The sequence below is a fragment of the Harpegnathos saltator genome, unplaced genomic scaffold (assembly GCF_003227715.2).
Source record: "Harpegnathos saltator strain DR-91 unplaced genomic scaffold, Hsal_v8.6 scaffold7, whole genome shotgun sequence".
Lineage (NCBI taxonomy): Eukaryota > Metazoa > Arthropoda > Insecta > Hymenoptera > Formicidae > Harpegnathos > Harpegnathos saltator.
The window spans coordinates 1,285,001-1,307,546 of NW_020230537.1; the positions used below are offsets into that span (position 1 = coordinate 1,285,001).

The 22,546-nt window shown below is 50.9% G+C and overlaps 1 protein-coding gene across 3 annotated transcripts in view; it reads left to right on the top strand.

Annotated features, from left to right (window-relative positions):
• LOC105189772 (irregular chiasm C-roughest protein) overlaps positions 1-22,546 on the top strand; it is a 175,896-nt gene that overhangs the window by 51,482 nt on the left and 101,868 nt on the right. For all 3 annotated transcript variants that reach the window (XM_019844462.2, XM_025305536.1, XM_025305537.1), the window contains exon 2: positions 2,506-2,565. In XM_019844462.2, coding sequence (XP_019700021.2) covers positions 2,506-2,565 — 60 coding nt within the window. The remainder of the gene's footprint in view (positions 1-2,505; positions 2,566-22,546) is intronic.

Consider the following 22,546-nt stretch of genomic DNA (forward strand, 5'->3'; position numbering starts at 1 on the left):
GAATTTTTCGGCTCGAGTCGCGAGCGCAAATTCGCCTGTGCGACTCCCATCTTACGTCCCGGGTAGTACACCGAGGGTATTTTCGGCGGGTATTCCGGCCGACCTTTTTCTCGCCCTCTCGCCGACGTCGCCGTTTGCGCGGGCAACGGCGGCGATTCCTCGATTTCGAGGCGAAGACCTAACTTCACTCCCTCGGACTCTCCCACTCGGCTATTTTCCGCGCTGGACATCGGTGGACTCGGTGTCTCTCGGTGAGTTTACATTTATGATAACGCGCGGAAACTCTCTCTGATTAGCCCCCCCCCCCCCCCCGACCAGCTCGGGCTTGCAAACGGTTTGAACAATTTTTTTTCTCCCACCCGCGCGCTTCGGAACGAAGCCAGACGCGCCCGGGACGAGGCGCGAGAGAAGAAACTGAAGTTCCGCGGATTTTTCAGAAGCAGCTTCCTCCTCCCCCTCCCGGTCGGCTGCGTTTCAAACCGCGGTCGAAAAGAAGTCTCGAAGCATTTCGAACGCCCGACGGCTTTGAAAGACCCCCCCCGCCCTCCCCTCCCCGCATGTAAACATCGCTCGCCTTACGTTTTCGTTTATTGTCGTTTTATCGCTCCCTCGGCTCGCTCGGAGCGCCTAATGAATTGATCCCGGACTATTTAGTCAGCTACGAACCTCTCGGCGGCGCGCAATTATCGCGCGTGCGGCGCCTATGGCCGCGAATTCTCGCCATGACGTCTCGCTAAAAATACACTCTTCACGTACGCAGCGGTCTGGCGTGCGCAAGGTCGTTGATCTTAATGAGCAGACGTACGGGTGAATTTTTATTTCCTGCCGGCGGAATTCTCTAATCTCTGTGCCTCTCCCCTCCCCCCCTCTCTCTCTCTCTCTCTCTCTCTTTCTCGTCGGCTGGCTCGATTAAGACTATTAATTATATTAACACGTCGTCGACGCGACGAGCGATACTGCCCTTTACGTTACGTGGAACGTAACGGGTTACGTGACGGGTAATGTTTTAGATTAATAGTTATTTATATTCGTTATATACAGGGTGATGCGAAATTCTCGCATTCGGAGTACAGGATATGATACTTTATGCTGAAACAACGTTTTCCTTTTTAACAAAATTGCATCCGATAAGTTTTTGCAGAAGAGCGTGTTAAAGTTAACGAAAAGCGCTCTTGTCTATGTAGCGCTCAGGGCCGTGGCGCGCGCGCGCGCGCGCCTTACTCGCGTGTACCTTCAGTCAGTGATTAGTATTCATAAGTAGTGTCTTTTAAGACACTCATACCGCTCTGTTGCGATTAGTTCACGACATATCTTAAGACTGTACTTGAGACTGTACTTAAATAATAAGAGTCAACTATGACCGGGATTTCACAACTCACAAAGCATATTATTTACACTTGTTTTTATTTTCAGATGATATTGTGCAATCGGACAATTTTCTATCCGTTTATTACGTAAGAAATAAAGGCAATACTTATTTTATTAACTTTTCATTATTTAAGCAATACAATACGGAAGAAAGTCAAATCCCGGTATCGTTTCATAGTTGATTTTTATTATTTAAGATCTTAATATAAGATCTTAAATATAGTCTTGAGATGTCGTAAACCAATCACAACAAAGCCATATGAGCGTCTTTAAAAGACATTACTTATGAATACTAGTCATTGACTAGGTACACGCGAGTGAGGAGCGCGTGCGCCGGCCCTGAGCGCTACATAGAAGAGAGAGAGAGAGAGAGAGCGCTTATTCATTAACTTTGACACGCTCTCCTGCAAAAACTACTTGTCGGACGCAATTTTGTTAAAGGAAAAAGTTGTTTCTCTCAGCATAAAATATCACGTCCTGTACTTCGAATGCGGGAATTTCGGGTCACCCTGTATATGTATGCAAGACTTACGGTTTTAGAACGACCTTTTCGAAGACTCACTCGATTTTATCCGCTGCGGACTGAAACAGAAACGTTTTAGCTCTCCCGTCGGGGGGATAATTATAAAGTAGGAAGAAGACGTACAGAGAGAGATTTTGTTTCGAACTCTCGCCCCAAGATCGAAACTCGAGCAATGTGTGAGGCTATCGGGAATCGGACGAAGGATCTCTCGCGGCTTGGGTCGATTCGTCGCGTGCTCGTCGTTTGAAGCTCCGAGAAAGCTCTCCGCGCGCGCGCGCGCGCGCTCCTCGTGCGTTGCTCCGCGCTGTCAAACTTTGTTATCCTCCGATAAAAATTTCATTTAACTCGCACTGATCTATCCGCACGAGTCGGCTCGTATTCGGCCATTTCCCCGATCAGGAATAATTTCGACTGATCGTCTCATATCGCCGTTATCTGTCGCGCGCGCGCGCGCGCGTTTCCCGCCGGCTCCCCGATAAAAGACGGTATCGATATCGCGCCGGGAATTGACGCGCGCAATTCCCGGCGCAATCTCGACAAGTCCGTTTATAGAAAATCTCAAACGAAGATTACTCACGCGGCTTTCACGTCAAGCGAATCTTTTCTCATTGCAGGCCGCCTGCGAGCTTCCGACTGGCGCCCGTTGCGAAGAAGCCGTTCTGCAAGACGAACAGGTAAGAAGAATTAAGGCCGAGGGGAGAGATTTCGCCTTCCTGCCGAAACTTTGGCCTGAACTTCCGAAAAGCATTCTCGCGCGCGCGCGCGCGCCTTATTGTCGTGGATCTTGATGAAATTGCTTCGAATCTGATCTCAAGCGACTGCCCCTGAATGGGCCTTCTCGCCGACAGGCGAGGCAGGCTTAATGCCGACAAAGTTTAAATAACGTTACATGTCGCTGATGATATCTACATTATTTTCCCGGAGATAAGAAGAAGCCTACGTGCTACTTTTGCGTTTAACGTTCCAGATTAAGAGACGGACACAACTGCGAAGGTTAAAACGAATATCCAAAATGTAAATGCGCGTAGATAAATCTGTGAAAGTGGTGTGAGTAGTTTTCGGAAATTTATCCAGCTTCCATGCTCTTCCGTCAACTCTTCGGGAACAAGAGTCACCTACTGGCGATTGACGAAGAGAGCTGACATACGAGAGTCGCGCGGAGATGCAGGAGGATAATTTGTATGAATTTGTATAAAAGGAGATAAATTTAAGAATTCGATGTCGGTATCTTTCGTGTTCTCCGATATTATTCGTAGGGCGCGACGACGTAGTCGAAAAATAGCCGATTTTATTAACATCATGGTCGAATCTTCTTCACTCGTTTGTAATTGCTCGTCCATTTGCGATTTGCAAATTTACCCCTAAAGGGTAAACTTTACAAATTTCTCCAAACTTGAAGCATCAACGGAAAATGGTAAAACACACTGCACAGGCTATTGTATTTTGATGCCGCAAATGTTTATTCATCGCCTCGTCGAATGCTCGTCTTGTTAAAGAGGACAGGCTTTATTTAACAGGTTCTTGATTCGATTATCTATTTCTCTCTCTCTCTCTCTCTCTCTCTCTCTCAATAGTTTACCACGCGCTTCATCTTGGCAGCGAGCGATGCATTAATCACGCAATTCATCCGGCCGCAAGTAGAGTACTGCGCCAAGCAAATAATAAATAATCTGAGCGAGCTCAGTGGCCGATCGCGCGGGCGAATGTAAACTTCCCCCTTCCGTAATGTCTTAATATCTTTCCTAATACCTTTCCAATCTCGATAGGATCTGCGGGTATTCAATGAACGTGGAAAAAGAGGAAGCTGTAAGCCTCGTCGGCGACGCGTCCCGCGTCCTGTAATCCGTCCTCAGGAATCAGCGGCGATCCGATCGCCGCGATTCGACGACGATCGATACGAGCCGACTCGACGAAACGCGACATTAACCGCGCTTTGCACTTATAATCATCCTGATCGCTTCGCAGTGTCATAATTAACGTCAGTAATCAAAGTTCGCCATCGCGCGACATTTCTCGGCCACCGAATATACGCGTTATTGATCAACCAACGATCTGGGTTGACCCGGAGTGGGGAGGGGGGGGAGGGGGCGATCTCTCGTCGTCCCTGTTTATTGTTTTAGCACCCACACTCACGTCGTGTATTTGAGTCATAAGATCTCGAGACGGCAAGCGCCGCGTGTTTGCCGCGACACGCGCGAACGTGTACTCGTTCATTATTTACGATTTTCCCGCCGGCCGATAAATATAAATTTCGCCCCGGCTCTCCTGAGGTATTTATTATTGAATCTCGTCGCGCGCACGCGCGCGCGCGCGCGCTGACATATCGCGTCAGTCGACACATGTTCCTCGTACGATCGCGAGTGCTAATGAACGAGTGTCCTGTGCGGGAGGGTGCAATCAGGGCGGCGGATCGGTAGAGCAGGACGGAGGGCGCAGGACAAGGGGCGCGGGCGGCGATACATCATGCATCTCCAGGTGTGTGTCAGTCATTGATTTCACGGGAGGTTCCGATCTCCCGGCGGGCGTTTGGCGAAGTTTCCGGGAACGAGGAAACAGCCCCGGTCGAAATTGAGCCCCCGGCTCAAGTCCGGCTCAAGTCAAAAGTAATTTTAGCCCCGATGATCCTCTCTCGTCTCTAAAATCTTGGCGACTTGGTTCGCTAGGTTCTTTCGCGCGAGAGACACGTCGCGTCCAAACGCGGTCAAATTACGGTTGACAAATACGAACCGGCACTCTGAATGACTCGCGCGAGCACGAAAACCGATCCCGGAGTAACCTAATGTGATCTCAATCTGACAGTTACTTTTACGTTTAATAATGCTCGTCAAGCCGCGATTATACGGTCTTGTTTACGTCCGCCAACAGCGCGCTCGTTCGGATCGCGCGATATTGTTTACATCTGTTGTCATCTCTGATGATTTATTGTTATCGCATGGAATCCAGTTTTAAATCTCTATTAGTGGACGCACTCACGGCATTATTGGACATGCGAGTGTTTGTCTTCGTTTAGCGCGACAGCTTTTTCTCGGTATCAGCTCTTTTAAGAGCTGACAGTCCGAATCTCGAGTCCGAGACAAGAAGAGCGGCGAAAGAGAGAAACGTTAAAAGTATAAACACGTGTCGCTTCTATTTCACCCACTCATTCGTTAATCTCTATCAGATCATTCAATATTTGCTTCTCTCTCTCTCTCTCTCTCTCTCTCTCTCTCTCTCTCTCTCTCTCTCTCTCTCTCTCTCTCTCTCCTCTCGCATGCTCTACTTACGGCCGAGTAGATTGCATAATTGATACGACGCTTGCTGATATTACAAGTGGAGATTAAACTCGCGAGCTTTCGGAGATAATCGAATATTAAATAATCTCAAATGAGTGTCTCCTCGTGAGACAGTGAACGCGAGGAGAGCGGCGAGCAGGTATTGTCGAGCAAGCAGTTTCCAGTCGGTGTCCAGGTAGGATAACAGTTTGTATACAGCGTCCTATCTCGAGAGATTCTCCTCATTGGTCCTTCAAGTTGGGCAGAATTTGCAGGGCCAATATGGACATTTGAAATTTCGACCGGGGCTCGCTCGACGAACCGCCGCACAGTGGGATGTTTGTGCCAAAAAGTTTGGTCAAATTTATTCTTTGACGAATTTCGGTTTAAAACGTACTACTAATTGTACATATGATTATTATGAAGATTTTGTATAAGTTTTTCATGAAATAAAGTGTAAATATATGTGTGAAAATATTTTAATAATTAAGAAAGCACAATATTTCACATCAATAAATATTATAACTAGACGAACTCCAAATTTCTTCGTCCAATGAGTGCATTCCATCCTCGGTCATTCAATATCATTTTTATCTGTTGAAATATCTCCTTTTCTTGGCGTGGGGTCAGTGAAAAAAAGCATATCCAATGTTTCTTTTGAAAACTAGGATTAGGTTTCTTTCTCGGTACGGATCCACATATTTGTTAGTAACGGGTCAGAACTTGGTAAAAGTCTGTTGATTATGTCTGTACTGCAAAAGGAAACAAAAACAGGACAAAAAGAAACGAAAGGAAACTTCATGTCTGAATAATCTTTGGGCAAAACCTAATTTACGTTTAGGGAAACAAAAGTAATTGCTAAAACTACATCCGCGGTTTTCCGCGGCTAATTCTTTCTGATATTTCATCCGGAGAGATTACTTTTTCGTTTCATCCAAGAAACGTAACAGGGATACACCCTGAAGTATCAAGCCAAATCCTTCGAGTTTGACATCAAGAACGCAAAAAGATACATTATTGAATGCTATTTTGAAAATCGTACAACTACGTGAATAACAATTCAATCGCAATAAATATAGTCTAAAACGTTTCTTCATGCCTTCCTCGTAACAATCCATAACGAAAAATTTCTCGCGCTGCCACTTCCAACAAGAACTCAGTTGTCAGAATATAAAGAAATCTGTTGTCATTTTTAGCTTAAATCAATTTTTTCAATTTTTTCGAAATTTCTTTTCGAAGTTTTTTGTTCATTTTTTTTTTGTTCATTTCTCGTTCATTTTTTCACCAGATTTTGACGTTGAAATGACGTATGTTTGCTGAATAGTGAGCCGAAAGCCGATTACCCAACGTCGAATGTAGCGTAAAACTGAACACTTCTTCAACAATGACGTCAGCCACATTAGACCCGCCATTTTGAATTTTACAAAATGGTTCTGATTCATAATCGGCGACATGTGTGTGCGCAAGTTTCAACAAATCAGATATATATATTTTTAAGAAATATTGTTTTAAATATGTATAAAATGGTGTGCTTGTGCGAAACTTGAAAAATTTCGAAAAAATTGAAAAAATTAATTTAAGCCAAAAATGACAACAGATCTCTTCATATTTCGACATAAAAAATAACTATAAAAAATTGGGAGCAAATCGGCGTCTGACGTTGCCCGAGGTTTACTTGTAAGAAGCTGAAAATTCTGATCGAAGATCGTATGTTGTAAAGCGCTGAGAATTGATGCGATCTCCGTGCAATACGAATAATGTCCAGATTCTGACTAAGCAAACCACTTCGTGTTATCGATATATGATGAACAAAAGTATAGCGGCCCGCATTATTCCGCAGATATTCAACTGTCCAGGACAGTCACTCGTGTAAAGCAGGAATGATTTTAAGAAAACTCACTTTTCCAGCCAACTTTTCAGGCGAAACGTCTCACAGTGCGCCGCGCCGAGTCCAAGAGAGGAAGTTGACCGACCCGCTCGCTCGTTCGCGATTTTCTGCGAGGCGTCCTCGCGAGAGTTTCGCATGCCGATTCTGTACGCAGCGAGGGCGGACACGGGAAGGGGGGGAGGGGAGGAGAGGGGAGGGGAGGAGGAAACACCGGCATTAATCCGCCGCGAGAACGCGGCACGCGCGTCTGCGCTTCAAAATGCCGCTCATAAGTACGCGATCGTCGGTCGAGCGAACGTAGCTCGAACGGAACAATAGCTGGAGATGCGCGCGCGAGAGGGTTCCCCCAATACGACTTAACCAGATTACATACGCTTAGGATCGCGAGAGCCGCCCGGCGTTTTATGTACACGCGCACGCGCTCTATAATTGGAGAAATACTCGCGGCGCGAGAGCTTCAAGAGAGTAAGCCGCTTTACTTCTTATCCGCGCTGATTCTCGGCAAATTATCGAATCCCGCAGCGGGACCTTAACATCAGCATTCAACAATGTCCCATCGTAACTAATTAACGCACCGTGATTCGCGCGCGCGCGCGCCGAGTGGCGCCGATCAACTTCGCGCGGCTCCGCGCGAAAGTAAAGTTTCCGCCGAATTCCGAATCCGAGGCAGTCGACGCGGCGGCGAACTCGGTCGGCGGAGTTGCCGAGGTGGCGGCGACGACTCGGGAGAGACAGTTTGTCGCTTGTGAAACGAGCGAGGATCGCTCGTGTGTGTTCTTTATCACCTGCTTTTAACCCTGACGGCAACACACTCGTCTTGCGCTTGAGTCAACATCGTATGTTGGAGGGGCGCGCACCGACACACACACACACACATATATCGCCGAAAAGAAGATTTAAAATTCATTAAATCGCTTATCGCGAGCTGTATTATCGCTGCTCTCTCTTTTTCCGTTTTACTTTCAACGTGCCTCTTATGCATAATATCGAGCGCGGGGAGACGTACTACATACAGCGGTTTACGCCTGGCAGGCGTTCTCGGTGTTACTGTCAGGGTTAAAATTGCTATTAGCCACGTATTAAGTGCCCTTCCAGCGCTCTAACACACACACACACACACACACACACACCCACGGGATTATTAATTCTCGTCGGACAACAAGCCGCACGGTTAGAAAGAGAGGCTATTGGTAATTCCGCCAGTTGAGGCGGACACGCGTCGCGTCGCCTCGAACGGAAGAAGAATACATCGAGATTTACGTAGGCGAGACAATCAGCTGAAAAAAGCCGTAATACCGCGCGGTAATATTCGAGCACGGGAATAACACGTCTCTCCGTTCGCCCGTCCCCCCTTCTCGGGATAGAATTTTGCCGGAATGCTGTGTGGAGTTGTCTCGTTGTACGGTCGGCTGCGCATTAGCATCTGCTCATTTGAGCGGAGTGCCGGCGCTTCGGGAAAATTGTATTTCGAGATATTATCCCGGAACTTGGACCTCGGTATTGCGACTTTCGTCGAGAAATTGTTCCAGTGTTCCGAATTTCGAGCTCAAGGACAATGCGCGTCCGTGCCGGTTTAATCGGCGGTTGAGATGAATCCACGCGCTCTCGCGAGTTTGGAGAAGGTCATCTGAAACCGGCGACTTTCGGCGAGCTCGGCTCGTCGGTTCCATCGACAACGCCAGTTGCGGCGTTATCTCTCCCGCAGTCGCGCCTCCTTGCCCGCTCCGATCTGCTAAAAACAGGCGGAAGGTATTGATCTCTCCCGACCATTGTCGGACGAGTGTTAATTCTGTCGTTAAGTCCGTCGATTGGCTCCGCTTGGAGCCGCTCAAGCGCGCGCGCGCGCGCATCCTCGAAGCGTCCGACCGGTCGGCGAGAAAAATAGAAAATCGACGGAGAAGCGGGAAATTAATAACGAGTCGCGTCGACCGAGCGGATTAACGAGGAACTAAATCAGCCAGCTGCAATCCACATTATCAAGCGACGGCGAGAGGAGGGAGGGAGGGAGGGAGCCGTTCGAATCTGTCGCTGGGATATTGCCGCGTCGTCGATAACGAATGTATAATGTATCGGGGGAGGGGAGCGTGGCGCTAAAATATCAGGGAATATCGGATTTGGTAAACATCGGCGAAAGGGAGGGGAACGAGAGAGGGAGGGAGGGAGAGAGAATGGGTTCTAGCGTTAACGATATTATTAGGCGTTGCGTTATACCTGCACCGCGCGTCGTCAATGGACGGCGGGGGACGGAGGGGCGAGGGGGGCCGGGGCAGGTTAGCTCCGTGTATCGATATCCTTGTATATTTACTCCCGTTCCCCTCCCGTTCTCCTCCGCCTCTTACCCTCCCGCCTTTTTTCCCTCTATCTTCATATATTTTGCTCTTTACGAGCGGTCGATCATAAATTTTTCAAAGTGCGTCGTGAATGCCTACGGTGAAGGGCTACTCCGCTCGCACGGAGAGCGTAACGATCGCGCGTTGCTCGCGCTCTTTTGCGTTAACCGATCGCCAGGCGCAGCGTGACGTTCGCGTCAATTCCACACACACACACACACACACACACACACACACACACACACACACACACACACACACACACACTCTCTCTCTCTCTCTCTCTCTCTCTCTCTCTCTCTCTCTCTCTCTCTCTCTATCTCTCTGTCTCTTCCTCTCCGTTTCTCTTTCTTTCTCTACATGTATATATATCTCCTTTGCTCCATCATTCTGCGGACTCGAAAAATCAGGAGATGCTCCAAGACTGCGAGCGAACAGAATAATACGCGATAAAGCTGCGACTGCGCCGAAGTACTGCGGTGAGAGCGGTACGGTAAAAGATACGGATGGTTTAACGGTACCGTAAGGCGCCCGCGTCTGTCTCTTGCGAGACAGCTCGCGCGGTCCCGTGAACGCGGCATTAGAAACACCCTATTTGTTAGTCGCGCAGAGAGAGAGAGAGAGAGAGAGAGAGAGAGAGAGAGAGAGAGAGACGCGGGGAGCAAGAGAGGCTGCGTTTATCGCGCATAAATCGATTCGCCGGCGGTGCGTTAGGCACGGGCAAACTTGAAATAGATTCGAGCTGCGGGTATATCTAAGAGATAGGATATGCGCGCATGAAAGAGAGAGAGAGAGAGAGAGAGAGCACGCACGCGTGTTCGACGTTAAATTTTTCTCAGAATCCTGCGGGCGAATTTTTTTCCACCGAAGATAACACGAGAGTCGACTCGAAAGCGGCGAAGGAGAGCAAGAGAGAGAGAGAGAGAGAGAGAGAGAGGGAAAAGGGAGCGGCGGGCGAGGAGGGAGAGAAAGCGCGGGTACGGGGGCTTGCGCGCGCGCAGCATGGCGCAGTTTTTTAAGGGAGATGAATAAATGAGTACGACGACCTCACAAAGTAACCCGGCGAAGACCTGGAAGCAGTCGCCTACAGGCGATTTCTGTCACCGTTTCTTGCGCCCGCCGTCGTGCAGCGCCATCAAATATTTTACAACGAGAGCGCGGGATGCACGACAACGGGCCGGACGGCGGACGTCTTTTGACAAATTCCTGGGGCTGCGCGACGTGTAATCGCGTCGCGGTTTATGTTTCGCGCGCGCAACGGCCCGTTAAAACGCAGGCGGACAACCTTCCGGTACGCTTCGTCCGCCGCTTTTTCCCAACGCTCTTCGTTCTAATGGAAAACAAAGCAGAGATGTAAGTCCCAGCTTTGCTCGTAACGTTCCTTTCCCTTCTTCTCCTCCTCTCCTCTCCTTTCTCTCTCTCTCTCTCTCTCTTCGCATTCGCGACGTTAATCCTCCGCTCTCTCGCGATGCGGTCGTTCGGACATATTCGGAAAGTCGTTATTGCGGGCAGCCGATGTAGACACGCTCGTCCAACAGTTAAACCAGTTCTTACAGATGACGTTTGTTCGTTCGTTCGTTCGTTCGTTCGTTCGTTCGTTCGTTCGTTCGTTCGTTCGTTCGTTCGTTCATTCAACAGGCTGGGAAGAGCCTTGGGCTAGTCCCGCGCCAGCGGCTTTGGTTCATTGATTTTTACTGGCTTTTCTTCGGGATGAGGGACGAGGCACGACCGTGCCCCGTTTTGTTCGCCGGGCAACGCGATTGCATATTCCGCTCGCCTCGGGCAGAAATAATAAAAACGGGCCGCGAGTGAGGGAAAATTAAGTCGACTGATTAAATTTTCGGCCTGGACGTTAACACTGTAACTTTAGACTCTCGAGTATCCCGAAGCCGCAAGAAGGAGAGAGCGCGAGCGAGAAGAAGGACGTCGTTGCAGCTCCGAACATTTCGGCGTCGTAATTTTGCGAATATAACGATTGCGATGTCTTACTTTTAGCCGGACTCCCCTCTCCTCCTCCTTTCTCTTTCGCTCTTTCCGGCGGCGGGTTCTCTTTCGATCATCTATTTTTAATTTACTCTCGATCAATCATCTCTCGGTACACGGTTAACCGCTGAATGTCGAGCTGTCAGCGCGGAACTCATCCGCCGCGCCGAAATTGCGTGTACGATTCACACGCTCGGCAATCAATCAACACATTGCGGAAAAAATACCAATAGTAATACCGAAAAAATATTTCGAACGTTCGCGTTCTTGCAAGAGTGCAGCAGCGGAGAGGAGGAGGAGGAGATGGGGCGCGGCGAGAGTGGCAAATTTGAAAAAACAGAACGGGAAACAAAAATGGAACAAAATAAAATCCATCTTTTATCGTTTCATGCGTGTTTTTTCGAATCTCCACCCCCCCGTCCCCCTCGCCCTCCCGCGCGGTACGAGAGATTCGGCGGAACGAGTCCGCGGCCGAAATTGACGAGCGACGATGAAGTTTGAAAGCAGCGATTGAAACCGGCGATCTCGCCGTGCGTCGCGGATGCGCTCTGAACACGGCCCTAACTCGCCCTATCACGTTGTCTCCGCTTTAAGCAAAGGGCGAGATAGACCTTACAAATTACAACTTGACTTGAAGCCCTTTTACTCGGGAATCGTTCGCCGCACAGCTGATTCTTCCCCTCTCCCTCCTCCGCCGTCGCCGTATTCGAATTTTCGGCGAAATCGCAACATCGTACGAGGGATTGCGGCGTTTCCCCGAGAGAAGACCGGTCTTCTGGGGGGAGGAGGAGGAGGAGGAGGAGAGGAGGAGGAGAGGAGGAGCAGCAGAAGGAGAAGACGGCTGGCCAGTTCTGAGATACGAAGCGGCGGCAACGAAGTGGCGACGACGAGAGGAAGATAGCACGCGGCCATTTTAAGGGGATAAATAAATAAGCGCGCCGACCTCGGCCCGTTGCCGGCGGAGAATAGCCTTTGGACGGTCCTCCTCCTCCGCCGCCGCCGCTTCCTCCTCCTCCTCCTCCTCCTCCTTCTTTGCCTTCCCTCTGGCCGGTTAACCTCTCCCGGCTGGTCTCTCTCTCCCCATTGATTTTTGTCGGTTTTCCCCCCGGGCGAAACGACACGCCATTACACCACCGTGGCAATTACGCGACTACGTTAAGCATTTACTGCGTCGGCTTTATTATCACAGCGGCGACGCGCACGGCTCCGCGCGCTCAACCCTCTCTCTCTCTCTCTCTCCCTCTTTCTCTCTGACACGTTTTGCACGCTGCGCACCGGGACGAACGGCGCGAGTGGACCATTATAAATTCATACCTCCAATATTGCCGCGCTAACGCTACATTTTATTCCGCACCTTAATCATTGATTTACAGAGACAGGAATACGGAAGCGTTGCTTCTGCCGATTCCACGACGGCCACGAGCACCGGGGCGGGAGGGAGGGGGGGTTTCGGGGAAGCAGGAAGAGAGGATATATCTCGACGCTTCTGCTGCAAATCGCGACTCGTTCTCCGCGCGACGATCCTCTCTCGGTTTATTGACCCACGCCTTATTTGTAACGGCTTTCCGATGCCGGGGACAGATTTATCGATGATTTAAAGCAGCGCGCGCGCGCGCGCGCGCGCAACGCCGTTGGACGCGGCACGGTGCGAGAAAAGCGAGTTCCAAAAGCAGACCATAGTCTCGTTTGGCAGCGTTAAAATAAAACGCTATTCCGCTGGCGCTCGATCCACCTGGCCGAACTTGCCCGGCCATCGCGCGCGAGAGAGAGAGAGAGAGAGAGAGAGAGAGAGAGAGAGAGATCGTTTGGAGAGAAATTTCATTGATCGTGAATATCTCGTCGGATTAAAGCGCCCAGATTGTCCGGCAAGAGAGTTCGGCCGGAAATTCGGCTAAATTTTCTAATGGAGAGGTAGGAACTCTAAAAACGACACTATCGGCTGCATCGCGTGTCGCGTAATTAGGTTGATATCTCTTAACGTGATACAATAGTGCTCTCTTTCTCTCTCTCTCTCTCTCTCTCTCTCTCTCTCTCTCTCTCTCTTTTCCCTCCTCCCCCTCCTCGCCCGCTCGCTCTCGTTCGCTCGCGTCTGTCTGTCGGTGCTCCTCTCCCTTCCTCTACAATCTTCTTTATGCACAAACAGAATAATAACGGATTCTGCCGGAGGAAATGGAAATTCCAGAAGTTTCCATATTTCTACTCCTGCAGGTTGGCGGGATTTACCGGCGATGTTTTCAGCAGCTCGAGTTTATGAAGCTATAAATCTCGATGATAAGTCGAAGATCGTGACGCGAAATGATTTCGGAGAAAGGGAGAAGATGCCGGTGCGCTGTTCTTCGAAAAGCGGACTTTTGTACAGAGATCGCGTCTCGCCGTAGTCTGCCCGTAATGCTGTGGTCGAAGGAGAAAATGAAGGAGAGAGAGAGAGAGAGAGAGAGAGAGAGAGAGAGAGAGAGAGAGAGAGAGAGAGAGAGAAAAATAGAAATTGGTTACTCGCTCGCGCGCGACCGCACTCGTACGTACGAGGAAGGTGTACGCAAGCCTCGGTAATCGCCATCCCGGGTAAGAAGAGGCGGCTAAACAAAAGAAAAGAAGCAAGTGGCGCGCCGGAGGATGCGAGGGAGAGAGAGAGAGAGAGAGAGAGAGAGAGAGAGAGAGAGAGAGATAGATAGAGGCGAAACTTTGCATTTGAAACTTAATTCACTCTCGAAGCCACGACCATCGGCGCGCGGCGGACCGGACGGGTTATCCGATTTTTGCATAACACCGCGCGCGCGTGTGATCCGTTACAAATCCTCGGTAAAAGTTGTAATCACTTTCGGGGCGCGTAGTATGGAAATTTATATATAAGCTGCATTATATATATATATATATATATATAACCAAATAACAGCTTGGCCGCGCCCGCTCGCTGGGGCAGGGTAGAAAGACGGGCGGATCGCTCGGAGAAAGGGGGGCGACGGAGGAGGGGGGGCGAGCGGGTAGCACAAGCGCGAAGCTGTAGAATTTTCAATGCTAATTTCGAACATAGCTGGCTGTTTCGCGGTCGTTGCCTCGACGACAAAATCGTAGTCGGGGACGTTGTGCAAATGCAGGTGACCGCCGCCTCCGCCTCCGCCTCCGCCTCCGCCTCCGCCTTCGCCTCCGCTGCCAGCGTCCGCGTTCGATTAAGAAGCAAAACAACGAGTATTGGCTTTGTATTTCTGATTAACGTGCCGATCCCCTATGATTCGAGCGCTCTCAGCTCTGTTAATATACGCAGCGCAGAATGCGAGCCCCCCGAGAGGGAGGGGGAGGGACGAAGGGCGACGACAGTGTCTCGTCGGGAGAGCAGCTCGACGTGCGTCATTCGACGAGCGACGGGAATTTTTGTTTCGCCGATATTAGCAATTTAACACAGCTGGCCGACTTCGGAGAATAAGTCGCAAAGCAGATTACCTCCTCGGGCCATCATCAAATCTTTTTATTTTTTTTCTTTCTTCTCTAGCGTCCTCTCTCTCTCTCTCTCTCTCTCTCTCTCTCTCTCTCTCTCTCTCTCTCTCTCTCTCTCCCCCCCCTTCCTCCATCTCCCTTCCTATCCATCTTTCTTTTTTATCCTCTCTCTTCCTCTCCTCTCCGCCCGCACTCTCTCTTTGCGGCTTTATTCCTCTTTCCCTCTCTCATTCTCTCGTCTTCTTTTTAATTCGCAAGTTACTATAACATTGTGGTACGCGCGCATAGATGCGCCGTGCTCCTCGCGGCAGAAAAATCTCTCGAGGAAAACCGAGGGAGGGCTGGCGAAATTAGCGAGGGAAAAAATTGCAAAATTTCATGACGCGAGGCGCCCTTAAGCGCGCCCGACAATACGTTCGAGGAGAGAGGCGGAGAAACCTTAAAGTTCCCCCGACGACTCGCGGAAAACGAGCGACTGGAGCGAATTAGGCTCAGGTTGTTCCGCCGCTTTTTCTCTTCTTTCTTCATTTTTCTCCTTGCCTGCCGCGCGTGTGTGCGAAAATATAAATGTTAAGATGAGGGGGGGGGGAGGAAACGTGCGTGAAAGCAAGAGAGAGAGAGAGAGAGAGAGAGAGATGGGGGCGTAAGAGAAAAAAAAGGAGTCGAAGGACAGGGTAGGGGGTGAAGGGGGGTCGTCCCCTCGCGCACGGTATTACGTCAATCGGATTATTATCGCGATAAAAACAAAACTCCTTTGCAGGCAGTTTCTGTCCGATGCTCGTTTGTCCGTAAAGCGCCGCGATATAAAAATATTTCAAGCGCAACACCGTACTGGAATAAATCGACTGTAAGTAATTACACCGGCAGGATGCCGGCTGAAATGCAATTCTCCTGCGAGAGCTACGCATTATTTCGCTGATAAGACCGTTTTATTTTTGCTCCTCCCCCCCTTTCCCCCACCCCCGCTCTCTATTTTATTTATATACACCGTCGTTTCAATGGATCATTTGTTAGCCGCGATTACGTGCGTTCTCGTTGCCGACAACTTTCCGCCCATCGCAGCGGCGGCAAGCAGCGGTCTACACGCGTGCTCGCTCGCCAGCGGTGTAATAATTCATAATGTAAGAAAAACAAAACGTGCTCGCGTTCTCTCTCTCTCTCTCTCTCTCTTTCCCCCTTCCTTCCCTCTGCGCCGCGAAGAAGTCATTCTCTAACTGTCTGGAGTATCGCCGGAGATTCCGATGCTATTTCTCGGCGGAAGATTATTCAAACGAGCGCGGTTGATATGTGAACCTCGTGTTGTCCTCGTCCTCGTCCTCACCCTCGTCGTTGCGCGCGCGCGCGCGCGCGCCCACGAACGAAGAAAGGCAAGAGAAGAAGGCAGCGAGGCGAGCGCGTTCCCTTTCACATACGGTGGTTCCGTTGGCAGAGGGAGAGCGGTAGAATAAGGTTCTTCCTGGGAGGAGGGTAGGCCAAGGTAATGTGCTCCTCCAGTCGCACGCGCGCCCACGAACAAGTCGTGTCATTACTGTTATCAGCCGGCCTCGCCGAGGCAGCCAGCCAGCCCCCCCCCCGTCTATCGCGAGTTGGCGCATCCGTTCCTCCCGCGCATCGGCTTCCTCCGATTATGGCGATCGTTTTTCAACGCCGGTAGTCTCGCCGTTGCAACGGGCAATATCCAAAACGATATTCGGCACATTCCGCGGCACGTGGCTGATTAAATAGAGTACTACCACTGCCGCCGCGCTGCTGCGTCTTATGCTAGACCGCGCCATCACGTGGTGTACGGTTTACCAGCGCGAGGCGACGATGGTGAAGGAGCAGGAAGAGGTGGAGGAGGTGGAGGAGTTGGAGGAAGAGGAGGAGGAGGAGGAAGTCGAGACGAGGGTGCTCTTCGACTAGAGCCGAAGGGATGGCGAAGGGAAGGAAGAAAAGAAGAAAGCAAGAGAACGCGAAGGAGGAACGGAGGATTCGGAACGCGCGCGCCGAACGCCGCCGCCGAGGGGAAAAAAGAGAGAAAGAGTATCCGCGGCGTTCGTGCGAGCGTACTAGCGCCTAGAGCGCTATATAAGGGTAGCGGAATGGTGGCGGCACTGTGGCTCGAGCGAGGAGGCGGGAGGGACAGGAGGGGGTAGGAAAGCGGCCGGGTGAAAGGTGGGGTTGCCGCTCGATACCACTGCGGCACGGCCAAAGTCGAAGCTATACCACGAATCCCTCCGTCTCTCTTGCTCCCTCCTGTGCCCCCCTCTCGCCTCCTCCCTCTTCTCCTCCCTTTTCCCTCCTCCCCCCCTCTCTCTCTCTCTCTCTCTCTCTCCTGCTCACCTCCTCCTCGTTCGCTCACCCCCAGGCCCCCACGCCGCGTCGCTACCCTCTCGCTCGCTCTACTCCGCCAACCCTGCCGCACCGCTCTCGCTGCTCGCACCCCCGGTACGCGCACACTATAGCAAACGGCCTACAGCCTTTGCCCGGTATCTACCCCCGAAATCTACCCGCGGCGGCCCTCTAACTCCACCGTCGTCCCCCGGTCGCCCACCCCTCCTGCCTCGTTCTCTCTCTCTCTCTCTCTCTCTCTCTCTCTCTCTCTCTCTCTCTCTCTCTCTCTCTCTCTCTCTCTCTCTTTGCCGCGCTCATCCGACCTATCCCTCAGGATCCCTCGAGGGGATCTACCGACTGCGCTCTTTAAACAACGAGACACCTTTCCCTCGACTACGTCTCAATTCTCGCCCGGAAGGAGCCCGATCTGCCTCGTTTTTCCAGGCTAGTTCCGCGCTCCTGTGATCGTCAAGCTCTCACCCTACCTGTCCTCTCCTCCTCCTCCTCCTCCTCCTCCTTCTCGCTCTGTTGCCCCTCCCGCTTCTCTGCCGCTCACCCTCCGTCTCCCTTTTTTCATCCGGAGCCAGTGTTCTTTCTTCTCGCGATTTCCGCACTTTGACCTTCCCGCTCCTACCTACCTCCACTAACCGGCGCGAGATCGATCTCCGTTAGCCCTAAAAAAGCAAGGGCAAGGGGCGGCGGCGGTGGCGGCGGGGGGGAGGAGGAGGGCGACTCGATTAAGAGGGATCGCGCGCCACTTACCACATTTGTGCGAGATAAATCCATAAGCGGGGGCCGGCTCGCGGAATAGATCGCGGAACTCTGCGCTCTGGGTCGTCTTGTAAGAAAATTGGATGAGTAATTTCCGCCGGCCCGGCGGTATCCCTCCGCGCGAGCACACCTAGTCTTTCCTCTTCACCGCGCCGCATGCGGTCCTCCTCCCGTCCCCGTCGCCGTACAATCTCGCTAAGAGCTATACGTCTCGCGAGCGAGTCGATTCGTTTTAATTAAACACCCGTCACTTTTCTATCGCGCGACAGGAGCGCGGGCGCGCGCGCGCGCGCGCGCATCCTCGATAAATCCTAATTGATCCTGCCGCTGCAGCTCCCGCCGCTAGTCCTTATTTGTTGCATGCGAGCCGCATCCCCCCTCTTGATCTTGAATAAACAATATCGAATCATCGAAACATCGATGCGAACGACGCGACGAAAGTCGCTCAACGATGGAAACCGCGAGCGCGTGAATTATAGCTTTGCGGGTTACTCGCTCGAGTGGGACGCCGGGTATTTTTGATCCTCGTACCAAACGTAGCGCGCTGCGGCAGGACTCATTGTCGGCACCTCTTCTGGAGGAAGGAATAATTAATTCCGATTGGTAAAGTCGGCGAAAAGCGCAGTTTCTTTTTTCCTCTTAATTATCGACTTCATTAGACATTCCGCGAAATTCTCGTCGGGACGACGGGACGAGTCTGGAACGGATATTCTGGTCGGGAAAATGGGGGGAAACTCGAGAAAACGCGATAGTGGAAAGAGAGAGAGAGAGAGAGAGAGAGAGAGAGAGAGAGAGAGAGGGAGAGGGAGAGGAAGGGGGAAGGCGAGCGAGGAACGAGATAGAAAGAGAGGACGAGGCGCGCCCGCGACTTCTGATACCACCTGTATATCCAATCATCCCGATCGCTCTCGTTCCGGGGGGCGTATGCGCCGCTGCTCCTCTCGGATCGGATCTCTCGATGCAAATTAAGTATAGTCTCCATGGTGTTAGCGTATTAAATTGAATATGTTAAGCACGGCGGCAGCTGTGTATATCAAAGTCCCATGGCGAGGTACGGCCAGGCTGCGCGCGCGATATTTGGCCCTGAGGGTAGCGGGCGTTGTGTGTTTTCTTACACGAGGCAGGAAACACAACGCGATAGCGGCTACGTTGCGCCTTATTTCTATTACACGACAGAGAACATAAAATACAAGAAGCACCGCGCGCGCGCGAGCGATCGCGAAGGAGTCGTCCTAAGACGCTCCGGAGCGCTCCGGGCGGACACGAGTGCACAATGCGTGCGTGTTCAATTAACAACAAGAATAACGATAATAACGGCGAACGCAGGAGAGAAGTTATTCGCCTCGGGCGCCGAAAGAGAGAGAGAGAGAGAGAGAGAGGGAGAGTCACGCGTGCGTCACCGATGACGTCACTTTCGCCGAAAGAAGTTCCGCGTAAAGAGGGAGGCGGCGAATTAGGGAGCTTGATGTCGTCGTTGAATTTCATTTGTGGGCCGCTCGTCCTCGCTTGGTTCGTCCTTGGCTGGCCCTCGCTCGAGCGAAGGAGAGCCAGGAATCCGGCAAAAATGCATATTAAGGTCGCGGCGCCTCCGCCGCGCGCGCGCTTCGCCGACCGGCGGATTCCCGGATCCGCCAGCCGTTTGGCCCATATGTGTCCAACTTTGCCCCGGCATTTACACGATCTTCAAGTTATCGAAGTCGGATAAGAGCGCGCGTGTGTGGTGTATGTGTGTGTGTGTGTGTGTCCGTGTGTATCGGGCGCAAGGTTTCGGGCGACTCGACGAAAGCTATTGAGACATCTCGACGGCTGACGGGGACTTCATCGCAGCCTTCGATGAAGACACATGCGCACTTGCACAAACACACACATATACGTAAGCCCCCCCCGTCTAGGTCGCGACATGATACATCGCGTTTCCCTCATGTAAATTAACAAAAGAAGGAGACAGGGGCAGGGGGCAGGCGGGAACAAAAGCGCGGTGTTTTCCGTCGGTTCGGTTTCTCGCCCGACGTAAATCCGTTGCATGTTGCGCCGTTGCGCAAAATGGACTATGTTGAGCGCGCACGGCCCAGCTGCGAGATACAAATCCCTAACAGTGTGTAATAACAGCGATATTTAACCCTCGAGGCACCGAGCTCTGCATTCTTACACGAAGTATTAAGCGCGATGCTTATAAAGCTCTAGATTATAATCTCAGATTTGCATGGGAAACTTCAGGATCGCGCGAAAAAAAGTATGTAAATTAATGTAGGCGCTTTCAGACAGACAGAGAGAGAGAGGGGGGAGGGAGGGAGGGAGGGAGGGAGGGAGAAGCGTGGAGGGTGAGACGGAGGGTGTGGACGGAAGAGGGAGAGAGAGTGGAGAGGGTCGGGGTGAAAGGTCGCGAGGAAATGAGGAGAGCGAAGGAGATCGACGATTACGCGGCCGCGGGACGCGGTGTAAAACAATCTGATATAATCCGGCGCAATTAACTCTCGCGGCTCAACTTTTCCCTTATCTATTAACGTCGTGTATAACGACTTTGTTAGCGCGGCTAGCTCTCGACGGTCGCGCTTTCGGTCAGTTGCGCCGTCGACCTCGCGCGTGACACCTCGGCTCCGATAATTTGCGTCACGACGACCGCGACGACGACTATGACGACGACGAAGACGACAGAACGAGCGACACTCGCCGATGGTATGAACTCGAGAGAGTCCAATATCGGATGTAACGAAAAAGCGCGGAGGAATCTCTCCGAGACAGCGTAACGCAGCAAAATTTCGGCGCGCCGTTGCAGCAGCTCCTAAACACATCCGAATTGTCGGAACGGTCTCTCGCGAAATTGCGTTCCCTCCCTCCCTCCCTCTCTCTCTCTCTCTCTCTCTCTCTCTCTCTCTCTCTCTCTTTCCCCTCTCTGCTTTTTTCTCTTTTTCACGGGAGAACTCCTGCTCTCCCGAAACGTAATTCCGCGGCTGTGTGTGATTTCGACGCGTGCGCGGCCCGCGAAATTTATACTTAATTATATAAATGAAGGGATATTATGGGCAGTGGCGTAACTAGGTGAGCGTGCACACGGTGCAATCAGCGCTTAAGTGCACCACCCTCGTCCGCTGCCGCCCGCTTCTCGGACACATTTCCTTCTCAAAGTACGAGCGCGGTACAAGTTCATTAGGAGTAAAAAACCGCTGGTCCCTCGAGAGTTAATGAATGCGCCAGTATACTCGGTATTAGTCGCATAAGCGTCGGGGGTGTAAGCCCCGCGACGCCCCCGCCTCGCCTCGCCGCGCCAAAGATCGTTACTCGGGGGCGTAATTTTTAACGGCTTCGCAGGAGAGGACGCGTCCGCGCTCGGGCCATGATTCGTCGATTAATCGTGAGCCCGAATTTCTTTTTTCTCGGCATCGTCGTATCGCATATTTCTGCGATAGGTAAATATGTAGAAAAGGGTACGCCTCACTGATTTTTTTCATTTTGAAATATGTTATAAAGGATGAAATTCTGAGTGACCTTTTCTCACACAACTATATGGGGATCGCTTATACTTTCCGAGATATTTGACTTTAAAGTTTTGGAATTTTGATGTTAAATTCCAGATATCATAAGCTGACGTTATTTACAGTACAATCCAAACAGTTGATCCAGACATAGTGTATACGGAGATATAGGAAACAGTACATATAAGCAGGAGAGGGGCTCCGCCCGTCCCCCGCACTCCTTCCCCAAAAAAATCTTAATTTAACCTAACTTATCGCATCTTTATATATTATTGTTGGGCGATGTTGAAAAGATCTCCTTAAAAGCCACAACACCTAATTATATGCAGATATTGTAATAAATTAAGTTGAGCTAGATGATAGATCTTAAGAGAATTTTTTTCAACAATATCCAAAAATATATAATGACGGCAATAGGTTAGGTTAGGTTAGGATTTGTTTGGGGAGGGGTGCGAGGGAGTGTATTTAAAGTGAATGAAAACCGCTCGTCTACTTCAAATATACTTCAACGTACAATTATAAAACTTTTGAGTCAAATATCTCAGAAACTATAAGCGACCTCCATATAATTGTATCAGGAAAAGTCACTCAGAATTTCACCCTTCATAACATATTTCAAAATGAAACAAAAAAATCAGTGAGGTACAGCCTTTCCTATATGTTTACCCTGCGATATTCGCGCCGACGCGCGACGCGGCGAGTGAGAGCGCGTGCGAGTGCGACGCGAGAATGCGATACCAGTTAATATTTCACTCGCCGATCGCCGTGAAACATCGGCGGCAACTTTCAACAACGTGGGAACGCGCGCGTAACGGACGAAGTCGCCCCTCGCCTTCCGCGGACCCGCTTGTGCGTGCGGCACACGCCTGTGTCGATGGTACGCGGTCGTTATTTAAATATGGATATATTGTCGAAATGGCCGAAAATAACGTTTCGTCGATTATAAGCGGCGTTTTACCGCGTCAATGATCGCGCCCGTATCGGTGTACGGCGGGATCGCATTAATTGAGGTTTGATGCGAATAATTAAAGATGGACCCCTCTTCAAAATGCATTCAAAGAGACCGGTTATCGTCTGCATGTGTGTGTGTGTGTGTGTGTGTGTGTGTGGAGGGAGGGGGAAGGGGGGACGTACGCGTGTGCGCGCGCGATTAATGCATTCAACGAAATCGTCGTGTGTAACAGTGATGGTAAAAAATCTCAGAGACAGCGATT